General features: G+C 40.4%; 2 protein-coding genes across 3 annotated transcripts in view; both read right to left on the bottom strand.

The window, feature by feature from the left end:
• Nucleotides 1-16153, bottom strand: part of LOC126236699 (brachyurin-like) — a 484625-nt gene that overhangs the window by 367350 nt on the left and 101122 nt on the right. The gene's annotated exons all lie outside the window — the stretch shown is intronic.
• The window catches only part of LOC126236702 (brachyurin-like), a 48070-nt gene that overhangs the window by 15679 nt on the left and 16238 nt on the right, over nt 1-16153 (bottom strand). Inside the window, exon 4 of the mRNA XM_049946220.1 lies at nt 12015-12160. Within this exon, the coding sequence (XP_049802177.1) occupies nt 12015-12160 (146 nt within the window). The remainder of the gene's footprint in view (nt 1-12014; nt 12161-16153) is intronic.

Here is a 16153-nt window from a genome sequence, read left to right on the forward strand (position 1 = left end):
CACAAATGTTGGCCTATTTATATTTTACTCCTACGGTTTCGAACATAAAATACGTTCACAGTCGTCAAAAAATTAATCTGCAGTTTTAATATGTAATATTGACTACAGATTAATTTTTCGACGACCATGAACATGGTTTTTTCCGGATGAGCGCACAATTTCGAGTCAGAGACATGTATGAAGTGTAGACTGCGTTGCTTCTTGGCTCAAATAAGCTAGGTCGCAGAATGCTCGTGTACCAGGAGCTTTTTGAGTGGAAGAACTGTTGAACTGGAGAAAAACAAATGGATATAGAATTTTCCGCAAATAAAGTCTGATTATAACGTTCATGAAAACGAACAGCATAGAGTTTAAAATGTCTGGAGTGAAGCTAACCAAGGTTTATCGACTACGACTACATATGACGCGGCAGATGTTTTCAACACCAACGAAACTACGTCAATTTGCGCCTACATACCCAATAAAACTGTATCGCTTAGGGGTCAATCGTTTTCAGGGAGTCTAACCACTAAGGAAAGTATTACGTCATTGGTAACGTACATGTCAGATGGATCTCATAAACGATCCTTATTTGTCATCGGGAGAAGTTTAAAGCCATTATGTTTTAAAAATATACGGCCACGAAATGAACGTGGGTGCTGACTGATATGTTTACCGACTGGATTCTCAAATTCAGATTACGAGAAAAGCATTAAGCGTAGTTATTCTTGATAATTTTCCGCTACCCCCAATAATAAATTAAAATCTATAAAGCATACAAATTTCCCTACGAACACCACAAATGTATTGCAACCGTGAGATTAACGTATCATACAGACCTTGAAATTTCACTATCAAAAGAACTTACTTGCAATCGTAGCAAATAGGAGCATGCGGGGATTTCTCCCCAGTCTTTTAGATGCATTACATATGTTGCGATTACGTACGTTGCGATCTGTATGGAAGTTAGTGGCGCCAGTGACATTTAATGAAATGTTTCGAAAGTTTTTACATTATTGGGTGGATTTACACCATCACTATTACACTCACCTACACTCTATAAATACGCGACACACCTCCCACATTTCCGCAAGAGAAGAGGCCAAAGTGTGCCGAAGAACAACACCCTTTCCGACAACGGCTGTACCCACCCCCTGGGTTGTCACAACCAAAAATGCCATACGATACTTATTTTGCCCGCATCTCGTGGTCGTGCGGTAGCGTTCTCGCTTCCCACGCCCGGGTTCCCGGGTTCGATTCCCGGCGGGGTCAGGGATTTTCTCTGCCTCGTGATGGCTGGGTGTTGTGTGATGTCCTTAGGTTAGTTAGGTTTAAGTAGTTCTAAGTTCTAGGGGACTGATGACCATAGCTGTTAAGTCCCATAGTGCTCAGAGCCATTTGATACTTATTTTACCGGGCGAATTTGTTGCAGTCCATGAGGACCTTGTTTTCCTACTGTTAGTCGCGGAAATACGACGCTAGTCCTGCGTACATCCCCAGCCCTCTCACTCCTAATACTAACCAGCGGTACATTACAACCGACAAAATGTAAGACACTTGACCTCGGCAGTCTCATGACATCTTCATAAATTGCAACACATTGAAACACCCACCGCTCAGCTGAATTATTCTACGCCCTAAGTAAGATCACTACATTACCACCAAAACAATTCTTATTTTAGTCTTCTTTAAGTATTTTATAATACAACGCGGCAGTGCAAACAAAATGGATTTTAAATGGACGACGACGAATATGACGATTGAATAAACACAGCAGTTTCTGTCCCTAGATGCGGAACACCACTCAAAACACTCGCAGCTATTGAAATGCTCATTCGAGTGGTGACGTGAATAAAATGGTGGACGATATCGAGCAGTTTGTCGAAAATTATTTGTTTAGAAAGACATTTCAAAATACAACAACAGATTTTTTCCGAAAAAAAACGAAAACATATTGCTTACGGACTTCCGGTCTTCAGTTTTTACGTACAAGGGTAAATGTCAGGAGGAGATCGAATACTCTAACAAAATTTGACGAGATCGAAACTACAGCATAAATTCTATTAACACTAAAAACAATTTCGGTCCTCTCAATTTCGTGGTATGAATTTAGCATCATACTCTTCTTAGAAAATGTCCTTGTCCTTTCTAAAATGCACAGAACTAGTTACATTTATCATACGTTGCCTGGCACAAGTAAATAATTTTCCTTTACCGACACTCATTCAGCGCATAATGTGTGATATGTGAATGCATATTTCAACCGAGAAATGCATTTCTGGTTTGAAGTTTAATTTTTTGTTTTATTCGTAAAAGTTCAGTTTAGCAGTTACTTTCTGTTTTCAGCACTTGGTCACAGCTCTATTTTCGCACCATTTAAAACATTGGCTCACTGGGAAAGTAATTTTTGTATGTGCTATTGGGGGTGCAACCTTACGTTGTGATGGCAAGTGCGGAAATGAAAGGTTTTTTTCTTTTTTCTTAGTCATCAGTCTTTTAACTGGTTTGATGCTGCCCGCCACGAATTCCTCTCCTGTCCCAAACTCTTCATCTCAGCGTAGCACCTGCAACCTACGTTCTTAATTATTTGCTGGATGTTTCCAATCTCTGTCTTCCTCTACAGTTTTTGCCCTCTACAGCTACCTCTAGTACCATGGAAATCATTCCCCGATGTCTTAACAGATGTTCCATCATCCTACCCCTTCTCTTTGCCAGTGTTTTCCACATATTCCTTTCCTCTCCGATTCTGCGCAGAATCTCTTCATCCCTCATTTCATCAGTCCACCTAATTACCAACATTCGTCGGTAGCACCACATGTCTAATGCTTCGATTTTCTTCTGTTCCAGTTTTCCTACAGCCCATGTTTCACTACCACACAATGCTGTGCTCCAAATGTACATTCTCACAAATTTCTTCCTAAAAATAAGGCTAATGTTAGATACTAACAAACTTCTGTTGGCCAGGAATGCTCTTTTCTCCATTGTAAATCTGCTTTGATGTTCTCCTTGATCCGTCCGTCATGGGCTGTTTTGCTGCCTAGATAGCAGAATTCCTTTACCTCATCTACTTCGTGACCATCAATCCTCATGTTTAGTTTCTTGCAGTTCTTATTTTTGCTACTTTCTTCGGTTTACTCGCAATCCATATTCTGTACTCATTAGACTGTCATTCCACTCAGTAGATCATGTAATTCTTCTTCACTTTCACACAGGATTACAATGTCATCAGCAAATCGTATCATCATATCCTTTCACCTTGAATTTCAGTTCCACTCTTGAAACTTTCTTTTCTTTCCATCACTGCTTCTTCGATGTATAGATTGAACAGTAGGGGCGAAAGACTAGATCCCTAGGATACACCCTTTTTAATCCGAGCACTTCGTTCTTGGTCCTCAATTCTTATTATTCTCTCTCAGCTGTTGTACAAGTTGTACATTACTCGTTTTTCTCTATAGCTTATCCCTATATTTTTCATAATTTCGAATATCTGGCACCATTTCATATTGTTGAAAGCTTTTCACAGGTTGACAAATCCTATGAACGTTTCTTGATTTTTCTTTAGTCTTGCTTCCATGATCAACCGCAACGTCAGAACAGCCTCTCTGATGCCTTTATCTTTCCTAAAGCCAAACTGGTCGTCATCTAACACATCCTCAGGTTTTATCACCGACACGTAAGTCGTCCCACATGATAATATACAGAATGATGGAAAAGGAAATTAAAGGTAAAACTGCAATGTAATAAAAGTATTTGACAGTCTAATCACAACACAGCCTGGTTCCAGCAGAACTAATGTATGCTCTGCACTTACCCAGAACCCTGAATACTATTTACAGTAACAACACTAACAAATGTTTACTGCACGCTGTATCTAGGACAGTAACAAAGGAGTGTCTCCTCATTAGTTCACTGCGTTCTATATTTTATTCGTAGTAACAAAGAGCTTGCAATACAAGAGATATGTTTCACACTAGCGAAAAAAAGCAAATGGTCATAGCTCTTAAGGTACGCATTTTGGAGCCTGTATTTAGTGGACTTTTTGTCTTGTTTTTGGTTCATATACCTCCTCTCATTTATACTATATTCCAATGACACACAATTAGCGCACAAGGCGTTATTTTGGCAATGTCATACAGTCCAGGGTGTAAAGTTACGTTCTGATGTATTAATTTGTAAAGATTCCCTATTCAAACCCCCCAACCCCTAACCCCCCCCCCCCCCCCCCCCACAATCCCTCCTCGTATGATCACGTTAGTCGGAACACAAGCTCCGATATGTCAGAAAAACTGCAATGGCTTTGTCAATGATTCACAACATTCCCACGTTAGCGTTTCATGATTAAAGGATTGGGGTTTGATCCTCGATCCTCCCGAATCCCAGGCCATTGCCTCCAAAGGAGGAACTTGCTCGTCCATTGCCTCCATATGAGAAACTTCCTCGCTGAAAGATGTGTACACTAATCAACATTCCTTGATTCCATGAGTGAACTAAAACAACCGCCAATAGCTTCTTCAGATCAGTAACCGGAGATTTTTTGACTGGAATACGTTAAAGTTTTTCGCACGTTATATTTATTGTTGCTTTTCTGGTCCTCAGTCCAAAGATTACAATCAAGAACAGCTGCCAAGATGAGATACATAGAAGTAGATATCCTCGATGTAGAAAAACAGCTTAAATCACTTAATAAAGGCAAGGCCTCCGTTCCAAATTGTATACCAGTCAGGTTCCTTTCAGAGTATGCTGATGCAATATCTCCATATTTAGAAATTACATACAACCGCTGGCTCACTGAAAAATCCGTATCTAAAGACTAGAAAATTTCTCAAGTCACACCAATAAGAAAAAAGGAAGAATGAATAATCCACTGAATTACAGGATCATATCACTAACGTAGATTCGCAGTAGGGTTTTAGAACATATACTGTGTTCGAACATTATGAAGTATCTCGAAGAAAACGATTTATTGACACAAAGCACGGATTCAGAAAATATTATTCTTGTGAAACACAACTAGCTCTTCATGCTCACGAAGTAATGAGTGCTATCGACAGGGGATGTCAAACTGACTCTATATTTTTAGATTTCCATAAGGCTTCTGACACCGTTCCTCACAAGCGTCTTCTAACCAAACTGCGTGCCTATGGAATAATGCCTCTTGTGCGACTGGATTCGTGGTTTCCTGTCAGAAAGGTCACAGTTCGTTGTAATAGACGGAAAGTCATCAAGTAAAAGAGAAGTAATATCTGGCTTTCATCAAGGAAGTGTTATAGGCCCTCTGTTGTACCTGATCTATGTTAACGACATAGGAAACAATCAGAGTAGCTGTCTTAGATTGTTTGCAGATGATGCTGTCATTTACCGTCTTGTAAAGTCATCAGATGAACAAAACGATTTAGATAAGATATTTTTATGGTGCGAAGAGTGCTAAAAGAAATCAGCTAAATTTCGATTACGCGATAAGCCACACAAATCTGAAGGCTGTAAATTCAGTTAAATTCTTAGGGATTACAATTACAAATAACCTAAATTGGAACGATCACATAGATAATGTTGTGGGTATAGCAAACCAAAGACTGCGATTCAATGGCAGAACACTTAGAAGGTGCAACAGGTCTACTAAAGAGACTGTTTACACCATGCTCGTCCACCTTGTTCTGGAGTATGCTGTACGGTGTGGGATCCGCATCAGGTGGGACTGACGGATGACATCGAAAAACCTCAAAGAAGGGCAGCTCGTTTTGTATTATCGCGAAATAGGGGAGGCACAGACATGATTCCTGAATTTGAGTGGCAGTCACTATTTTTATTGTCCGTCTTTCACTTCCATACGTGGATGCACTCCTTACAAATACTAGCACAAAAAACCTCCCCACACTTAAAACTGTACTCGATGTTTACAAATTTCTCCTCTTCAGAAACGCTTAACTTGCCATCGCCAGTCTACGTCTTGTATCAATTATTTTGCTGCCCAAATAGCAAAACTCATCTACTATTTTAAATGTGTCTCATTTCTTAATCTAATTCCCCCAGCATCACCTGATTTAATTCGACTACATTCCATTATCCTCATCTTGCTTTTGTTGATCTTCATCTTGTATCCTACCTTCAAGAGACTGTCCATTCCGTTCAACTGCTCTTCCAGGTCCTTTGCTGTTTCTGACAAAATTACAGTGTCGTCAGCAAATCTCAAAGATTTTATTTCTTCTGCCTGGATTTTAATTCCCACTTTGTTTCCTTTACTGCTTGCTCAGTATGTAATGCCGGAAATGCATATCCTCCTATTTCCATCTATTGTACTGTAAATTTTTTCCTTAATTTGTTATCTGAAGATAAGACATTTCTGTGTTTTTACATATTGTAATTGTTATAAAATTTTTATATATAGACTTATGCGTTGATGTCGATGTATAATTGGTTTGTTCTGTAAATATTATTTGTATTTTTACGCTGGATCTTGCCTAGGGAAAACTATGCTATCGAATGATTACATCGATAGGTCGGGTGGAGAACCAAAGTGTTTAGGATTTTGGAGAGTGTTATCTCTGGCGCGTGGAGCGCAGGCAGAGCAGAGTCTGGTTGGAGTAGGGCGGTGGAGCAGGTGTGATGAGTGACGCTCGCGCGAGTTGCCGCGCTTTCGGGGTTTGGCAGCATGTAATTGCGCTTGACTTGCTATAATAGTTTCTGGCACAGTATCGCGGATGGGAAACATTAGCTGGCACACATCAAGAGCCCGTTTCGCCTGGTTACCATGTCGATAAGAAGGGCGCCAACATCAAGCTTCTGCAACAGCGATGGCTGACAATAAGTGATCGTCGCCACCTCCTCGATTGACGACTTCAAACATCCAATCAACCAACAAGGAAGACTGAAAGCAAGTTTTAGAACTGTATGGCAGACCTCAGCTTTTCAAACTGTTCCATTTGCATCACTAAAATACAGCAACTTAGCATGAACCTTTGTTGCTCACTGTCCCAATTTCAATACCAAGCAGGGACCCTTTCTTTTCCGAAATGAACCCAAGTGCCTTTGCAATTCAAACGCCAGCATTAAAGTAATATCATTCAATCTCACTGCTTTAATTTCAAAGATCAGTTAAGGTATTCATAGCTGGCTACAATAACCAAACAGAACTATATTTAGATTACACAAGCACAAATTAAGAGTGCGAATTTTGTTACCATGTTTTAGCTTACCTGTGACTGCAGCTCAGCTTGGTACATACTAAATTTTATTATTGTTAATTGTTCAAAATCATTTAATTCAAGTTCAAAGATAAATCTCTTATTTCTAAATTGTGTAGATTTAAGTTGCTTTTGAGATGATGTAGCCCAAGACTAACCTTATTTTATTTAATTTCGTAGTGCTTCAGAAAAAAAGTTCTCTATTAATTTCAGACACTAAATTAACTTTCAATTTTCGGGTTTTATTAATTCTTTTGCTAAATTAAGTCAGAGTGTAGCGAAATTTATTACTTCTGACAAACATTAAGTTTTCACACAACACTTGTCAACCTTTACTTACCACACTTTTAGTGCTAATTATGTGTGCCTTAACCTTTCTTTTTCAGTTATTATAGTAGTTGTCCATAGGACTGGCGACTGTAATTTTCCCCAAATCTCAAATATCTCATTAACGCCAGTTAATTGTTAATGTAACGACCGCACATTTACTTTCTTTATTAACTTTACCCTTTTTCAAAATTAAATTCCACCTATTTCATTCGCATTTTTCCTTTCATTTAGATGTAAGCCTTCCTCCCTCTTTACCGACAGATTAACTTTGGTGACGATTGCTTTTCCCAAATTTCCATTAGGTACACACGGTTTAACTTTTCACTGTCATTAAGGTCGATAAGTGACGGGGGAGGTAACAAGTATACAGATTGAGTAACATTGGGGATAGGCTACAATTCTGTGTCACTCCCTTCTCAGCCACTGCTTCCCTTTCGTGCCCCTCAACTCTTATAACTGGCATATGGTTCCTGTACAAATAGTAAATAGCCTTTCGCTCCCTGTATTTTACCCCAGCCACCTTCAGAATTTGAAAGAGAGCATTCCAGGCAACATTGTCAAAAACCTTCCATAAGTCTACAAATGCTAAAAACTTATCTATCTTCTAAGATAAGTCGTAGGGTCAGTATTGCCTCACGTGTTCCAGCATTTCTGTGGAATCCAAACTGATTTTCCCTTCTACCTACTCTTCCATTGTTCTCTAAAGAATTCGTGTTAGTATTTTGCAACTGTGACTTATTAAGCTAATAGTTCGTAATTTCACACCCGTCAGCTCCTCCTTCCTTTGGAATTGGAATTATCATATTTTTCTTGATGTATGATGGTATTTTGCCTGTCTCATACATCATGCTCGCCATATGGAAGAGTTTTGCTATGGCTTGCTCTCCCGAGGCTATCAGTAGTTCTAACGGAATGTTGTCTGCACCCATGGCTTTGTTTCGACTCAGGTCTTTCAATGCTCTATCAAATTCTTCACGCGGTATCATATCTCCCATCTCATCGTTATCTACATCCTCTTCTATTTCTGTAATATTACCATCACTTACAGGGAGTCGGAACGATGCATTTCCTCCATGTTAATTTTAGCAAATAGAAGGAACATTTTTTATAAAACCATTAAACATATTCCTCTGAAATTTGAACTACATGTTCAGTGACTATTTCTCTACAAAGTTATAATGCCATGTTAAGAAATATTTATTGCTTTTTGTTTTACAATTTTTTAAGCAGATGTTTATTTTTTCTCTGAAATTTTGCACTTTTTCTTCTATAACTCTTGAATTATATAATATTTTTTTACAAATTGATATAAAAATGAAGGAAAGGAAGTAAACATTATTGTTATATATTTCATTGATATAGTGTTTGCAGTTTTTGAGAAAATGTTCCTCAAAGATGAAAATTTTAAAGTTACAGGAAATGGCTTCCAGACTTTTTTTTTAAATACATTCCTGCCCCATATGATGGATTATCTGTATCCTCGTCTTTTTCCAGTGTTAATTTCTTTTCATTGGGCCTTTCTTCCCTTTTGCTTCATGTTGTAGGCTTTTGTCTCTTCTTCCTCCACCTCTTAGTCTTTCTTCATCAATTAGGCGCATTGTGTAAATGGTGTTGTGTCATGGTTGGAAATCTAAACGTTTCAGCACATCACATTTGACAATGTTTCATTCATTGTATGTTGTCACTGCATCATACACTCTAAAAGGCAATGTTTTTATCTGTACAAACACTTTTATGGGAGTCCTAATAGAAATTAAATTACTTACACTTTCATTTGGATTTTGTGTTTTCCGTTGCAAACACTTTTCCAATAAACTCGGCTGTGATAAATCTCTGAATATGGGCTTAATTACATCAATTACAGCATTTGTCGAACTGTTTTTATGGGCATATTCCTTTCCTGATTGGCTCTTACACCATGAGTCATCACCTGTGGGGCACAGTACATGTTGTGGGTGCTCATTTGTTGATGCAGTATGAAAAAATAATGCCCATACTGTTCTCCTCATATGCTCAACGCTTCTTGTATTTTGCCTAATGGCACACTCATACTATCTCTTCAATCTGTTAATTGCTTCATCTGTCAATCTTCCTCTTCCTCCAAGGGTCTTACTATCACTATGCTTTTGGAATCCTAATGTCTGCTTTAGTTAGCACAAGCGCACCCTCATGCGCTTCTGCACATGTCCAGTGCACTGCTGTTTTTTAATGTGAATTTCATTGCCATAATGTTTGAGTTCCTCTACAGCTTTATATCCCTTAGAATCACCATCTCCGAGATAGTTAAGTGTATCATACATTATACCACTCCTGTGATTTGGAAAAAATTGCTTTCACTCTCTCTACATCCATCGCACCACTTGTGCCGTGAAAATTTGCTTCACAACTTTCACTCTGTTCTGCCTTGGTATTGCCCTTACATCTACAATGTTTTGAGAGAACAGCAACATCAATTACTTTGCAACTGTCTCCACTGGTAGCTGCCACAACTCCATTTAGAAATTTATGACCTCTACGTTGCCATGATCGATCTAAAGCAACAGTTAAATCTCTGCAATTCCCATTATCTGTCACAGCTTCATCAACTGCTTACTTCATTGTTGCTTGAGCAATATCTTCAGCAGAAGATCCTATCAATGCATTATAAAATCGAAACTTGGTTGGGGATTTTGGCAAGTTCATAATTCCACATAACATTGTACCTGCAGCACTGCCCTTGCCAATGCAACGCAAGCCATGCACTAGCTTAACATTTATATCATACACCTTCTTTCCACTATTACCACTCCGAGGAATACTGTTAGAATTAGAAAACGAAACTTCTGCAGCACATTTGTTACACTTCAATAACATTTTATATGCAAAACCAATGTGTGAACTTATTTTCAATTCCAGTCCTCTTTCTTTACAAACTTGGCATAATACGTTATGTATAAAAAAAATTAGAGAGCAAGAAATTTTAAATTATTTCATTCACATCATTACTGTCACTTTCATAGTTCTCAAATTTTTCTTTGCAGTCACAAAGTTTCTTGTTGGAAATAGCTATATCACATTCATTTGGAGTAGTCGGTGAAGCAGTCTGAGCAGCATCTCCCTTCGAAACAACAACACTCGATTGCTGAAACGTGGCATATTGATATCCACAATCCAAATACGTAAAATAGGTACGAGCAAAATTCATCAAATACGCAAAATTGAACAGCTAAACAACACAAAGCAAACTCCACAAGTCAATGCACACGGTATAGCGTTTATGTTTAGCGATATGAACAGTCACTTGTCACAAAGACAAATCCATACAACGTTGTAAAACAAAACATTGTCTAATTCCGCAAAGATACCCTGCTTGCAGCCAGCGAGCGGCGCCGTCAGAGGTGGCACACCAAGTCGCTACAACCGTTTACGCGGCGCGTCAACTGTGCAGCGATAAAAAACACACTTAGAACTCACTTAGAAGGGTGAAACCTTGATTTGTTTTATTCAGAAAACTCCAAATCATTTTATAATGAAAAAACCAAAAACGTCAGTTTTGTCATTTTCAACGTTCCGGCTCCCCTTACGTCTCCCTCTTGTAGACCTTCTACATACTTCTTCCATCTTTCTACTTTCCCTTCTTTACTTATGACTTGTTTTCCATCTGATCTCTAGATATTCATATAGGTGGTTCTCTTTTCTCCAAAGATCTCTTTAATTATCCTGTATGCAGTATCTACCCTATCCCTATGATATATGCTCCTACATTCTTAAATATATCCTCTAAGCATTAGTGCATTTCCATTTTGCACTTCATGTTGATCTCATTTTTTAGGCGTTTGTGTTTCTTTTCGCCTGTTCATTTACTGAATTTTTATATTTTCTCCTTTCGTCAAATAAATTCAATATCTCTTCTGTTACCAAAGGTTCTCTACTAGCTCTCATCTTTTTACCTACTTGATCCTCTGCTGCCTTCACTATTTAATCTCTCAGAGCTACCCATTTTTCTTTACTGTATTCCTTTCCCCTGTTCTTGTCGATCATTCCCTCATGCTTCCTCTGAACCTCCTTACAACCTCTGCTTCTTTCAGTTTATCTGGGTCCGATCTCCTTGAATTCCTATCTTTTTGCAGTTTCTTTATTTTTAATCAACAGTTTATGACCAATAAATTGTGGTCAGAATGCACATCTGTCCCTGGGAATGTCCTACAGTTTAAAACCTGGTTCCTAAATCTCTGTCTTACCATTATATACTCTGTCTGAAGCCTTCTGTTGTCTACAGGTCTCTTCCACGTATATAGCCTTCTTGCATCATTATTAAACCAAGTGTTAGCTATTATTGAGTTATACTCTGCACAAAATTCTACCAGGCGGCTTCCTCTTTCACTCCTTACCCCAGTCCATATTCACCTACTACTATTCCTTCTCTTCCTTTTCCAGTCCGCCACGACTATTCTATTCATACAGTGTATACAGTGGTAAGTTTTTAGATAGTGTAGGAAACTATTTGTCTATATGATAATGTATCCACATATGCGTTGGACTTACTGTTCAGCGGGACGTTGGTACCCAGGAAGAGGACGGCGATGTCGTATTCGGAGTGCACCGACGCCGACCTGGTGTAGATGGTCACGCGGCTAGGCTCAATAATGCTGAGACTGGTGAGTCCAAGCCTCACCTCCCACGTGCTGAACCTGTCGCAGAAAAAGAAGGTTGCAGCACAGGTTAGCGTTACGAAGTAAGAATATGCTGACTTAATAGTATTCAGGAGAATTTTCTTCCTTCTTCTTCTTTTAGACAGCGTTAATCTATACTACTATAGGCTCTGCTGTACTCAAATTTGGCAATTTTATGTCTGTTTTACTTTTGTGGCCAGATACTCTTCATGTCGCCGAAGTTGTTTGTTACCTCAGGGAGGGAAGTTGTGTGCTCAGCTTGTCTGTGGATCGTGTATTTTGTATCTGCACAGGGCGTAAAAACGCCGCTAACCGTCACTGTCGGCACAAATGTAAACTGTGCTAGCTGGCGGTGGCTCGACTACATATCCGGAGAGCTGAACCTCGGAAGAGGGAAACTGGACATTCGAGTCGATCTACCGGGGATGCAAAGAGTCTGAACAATACGTAGAGATAAGCGTAGAGAAAAACACAAAACGTGACCAGCGCGAGGAACTGAACAACGAAGCACCAGAAATAAAGCACAGTGCAAGGTGAACGACCCAGCCAAGGAAGTGTAAATCAGCTTAAAAACGCAGCGCCGGTCTATCGCTGCCGACAGGTAAACTGCTGGGTCAGTGACTCTGCCTATAAAATGCTTTGAGCGCGCCTTCAGTGGCAGTGTGGTGCACTATTCTGCAGCGAAACCTATGCCATATCTGCGTCTACATCGATATCCACAGGCGGGAATACTAATTCCGTCATCCCTGAAAAGGCCACGGAGCGGCGGGAGAAGGTATAGGCTGGAGTAACGGATGGTCCGTCTGCTTCAGTGCGGATGAGAACAAATCCACGGGAGAGCGGCAAAAGGAAGGCGCTGGTTCCAATTCCATGTAGTCCGAAGTGGGAGTTGCGGGATCAACACCACACTACCCTATTTTGTGGGTGAAAGGATGGCAAAGGAAATGGTGAGGGCGGTATGCACGCTGTAACAATTTAGTCTACGGGTAGAAATATGCCATGACCGACACCGTCGCCCTGCTGATACGTAAACCCATTTATGCGAAGCAAGAGCTGTTGGGGGCTCTGTGGAGGAGCGGGGGGGGGGGGGGGGGGGGCAAGGGTGGAGGGGAAGCTTCTCCCCAGGCACTTGGCCCGCCTTCAGAGCAGAGTGTGAGAGCAGAGTTACTCGGCATTCTGTTTGAGCAGTTTCTGCATCAGCTCGTGCTGCAGTTCTTGCTGCTGTTTCTGGAGGCGCAACTGCTCCTACTAGCACTGCAAGAATGCCATCTTCGTGATGGCCACCAATTAAAACTACAAAAGAAAGAAAAGTAAAAGCGTCACATGCATAACAATATCATACCTCTCCACATTTGCATCTGCACAGGTGTGACAGATCTGCAAAACCACCACGCTCGGCACAAATTGTTGCAAGCTACACTAGCCGACTAGAAAGCCCATAACCTGAATCCCCAGGAGAAGGAATGAAAATATGACATGTGAGTTGATATATCGAGTGAACAGAGTCTGAACACTGCGTATAGACAAGCGTGGAGGAAAACACAAAACACGTGATGTAAATAGCAAGGAACATATAAGTAAACGGAAATAATGGAGGACAGGTCCGAGGCAGTTGAAATCACTGTAAGGACTGACGGACGTGGCTTATCGCCACCGACAGGAAAACACATGGATCAGTGGATCTGTAAAATTGTGAACTTTGGATGATATACATCTAAATCTACATGATTACTCTTCAATTCACATTTAAGTGCTTGGCAGAGGGTTCATCGAACCACAATCATACTATCTCTACCATTCCACTCCCGGACAGCGCGCGGGAAAAACGAACACCTAAATCTTTCTGTTCGAGCTCTGATTTCTCTTATTTTATTTCGATGATCATTCCTAGGTATGTAGGTTGGGCTCAACAAAATATTTTCGCATTCGGAAGAGAAAGTTGGTGACTGAAATTTCGTAAATAGATCTCGCCGCGACGAAAAAGTCTTTGCTTTAATGACTTCCATCCCAACTCGCGTATCATATCTGCCACACTCTCTCCCCTATTACGTGATAATACAAAACGAACTGCCCTTTTTTGCACCCTTTCGATGTTCTCCGTCAATCCCACCTGGTAAGGATCCCACACCGCGCAGAGGACGAACGAATGTAGTGTAAGCTGTCTCTTTAGTAGACTTGTTGCATCTTCTAACTGTCCTGCCAATGAAACGCAACCTTTGGCTCGCCTTCCCCACAATATTATCTATGTGGTCTTTCCAACTGAAGTTGTTCGTAATTTTAACACCCAGTTACTTAGTTGAATTAACAGGCTTGAGAATTGTACTATTTATCTAGTAATCGAATTCCAACGGATTTGTTTTGGAACTCATGTGGATCACCTCACACTTTTCGTTATTTAGCGTCAACTACCACCTGCCACACCATACATCAATCTTTTCTAAATCGCTTTGCAACTGATACTGGTCTTCAGATGACCTTACTAGACGGTAAATTACAGCATCATCTGCGAACAACCTAAGAGAACTGCTCAGATTGTCACCCAGGTCATTTACATAGATCAGGAACAGCAGAGGTCCCAGGACGCTTCCCTGGGGATCACCTGATATCACTTCAGTTTTACTCGATGATTTGCCGTCTATTACTACGAACTGCGACCTTCCTGACAGGAAATCACGAATCCAGTCGCACAACTGAGACGATACTCCATAGGCCCGCAGCTTGATTACAAGTAGCTTGTGAGGAATGGTGTCAAAAGCTTTCCGGAAATCTAGAAATACAGAATCAACTTGAGATCCCCTGTCGATAGCGGCCATTAGTTCGTGCGAATAAAGAGCTAGCTGCGTTGCACAAGAACGATGTTTCCTGAAACCATGCTGATTACGTATCAATAGATCGTTCCCTTCGAGGTGATTCATAATGTTTGAATACAGTATATGCTCCAAAACCCTACTGCAAACCGACGTCAATGATATAGGTCTGTAGTTCGATGGATTACTCCTACTATCCTTCTTAAACACTGGTGGGACCTGGCCAATTTTCCAATCTGTAGGTACAGATCTATCGGTGAGCGAGCGGTTGTATATGATTGCTAAGTAGGGAGGTACTGTATCAGCGTAATCTGAAAGGAACCCAATCGGTATACAATCTGGACCTGAAGACTTGCCTGTTGATTTGAGTTGCTTCGCAACCCCTAAGGTATCTACTTCTAAGAAACTCATGCCAGCAGCTGTTCGTGTTTCAAATTCTGGAATATTCCATTCGTCTTCCCTGGTGAAGGAATTTCGGAAAACTGCGTTCAATAACTCCGCTTTAGCGGCACAGTCGTCGGTAATAGTACCATCGGCACTGCGCAGCGAAGGTATTGACTGCGTCTTGCCGCTTGTGTACTTCACATGCGACCAGAATTTCTTCGGATTTTCTACCAAATTTCGAGACAATGTTTCGTTGTGGAACCTATTAAAGGCATCTCGCATTGAAGTCCGTGCCAAATTTCGCGCGTCTGTAAATTTTAGCCAATCTTCGGGATTTCTCGTTCTTCTGAACTTCGCATGCTTTTTCCGTGGCCTCTGCAACAGTGTTCGGATCTGTTTTGTGTTCCATGGGGGATCAGTTCCATCTCTTACCAATTTATGAGGTATGAATCTCTCAATTGCGGTTGCTACTATATTTTTGAATTTGAGCCACATCTCGTCTACATTTGCATAGTCGGTTCGGAGGGAATGGAGATTGTCTCTTAGAAAGGCTTCTAGTGACACTTTATCCGCTTTTTTAAATAAAATTATTTTTCGTTTGTTTCCGGTGGATTTGGAAGAAACGGTATTGAGCCTAGCTACAACGACCTTGTGACCACTAATCCCTGTATCAGTCATGATGCTTTCTATTAGCTCTAGATTGTTTGTGACTAAGAGGTCAAGTGTGTTTTCGCAACCATTTACAATTCGCGTGCGTTCGTGGACTAACTGCTCGAAATAATTTTCGGAGAAAGCATTTAGGACAATCTCGGAAGATGTT

This window comes from Schistocerca nitens, chromosome 2 (genome assembly GCF_023898315.1).
Source record: "Schistocerca nitens isolate TAMUIC-IGC-003100 chromosome 2, iqSchNite1.1, whole genome shotgun sequence".
NCBI classification, from domain to species: Eukaryota; Metazoa; Arthropoda; class Insecta; order Orthoptera; family Acrididae; genus Schistocerca; species Schistocerca nitens.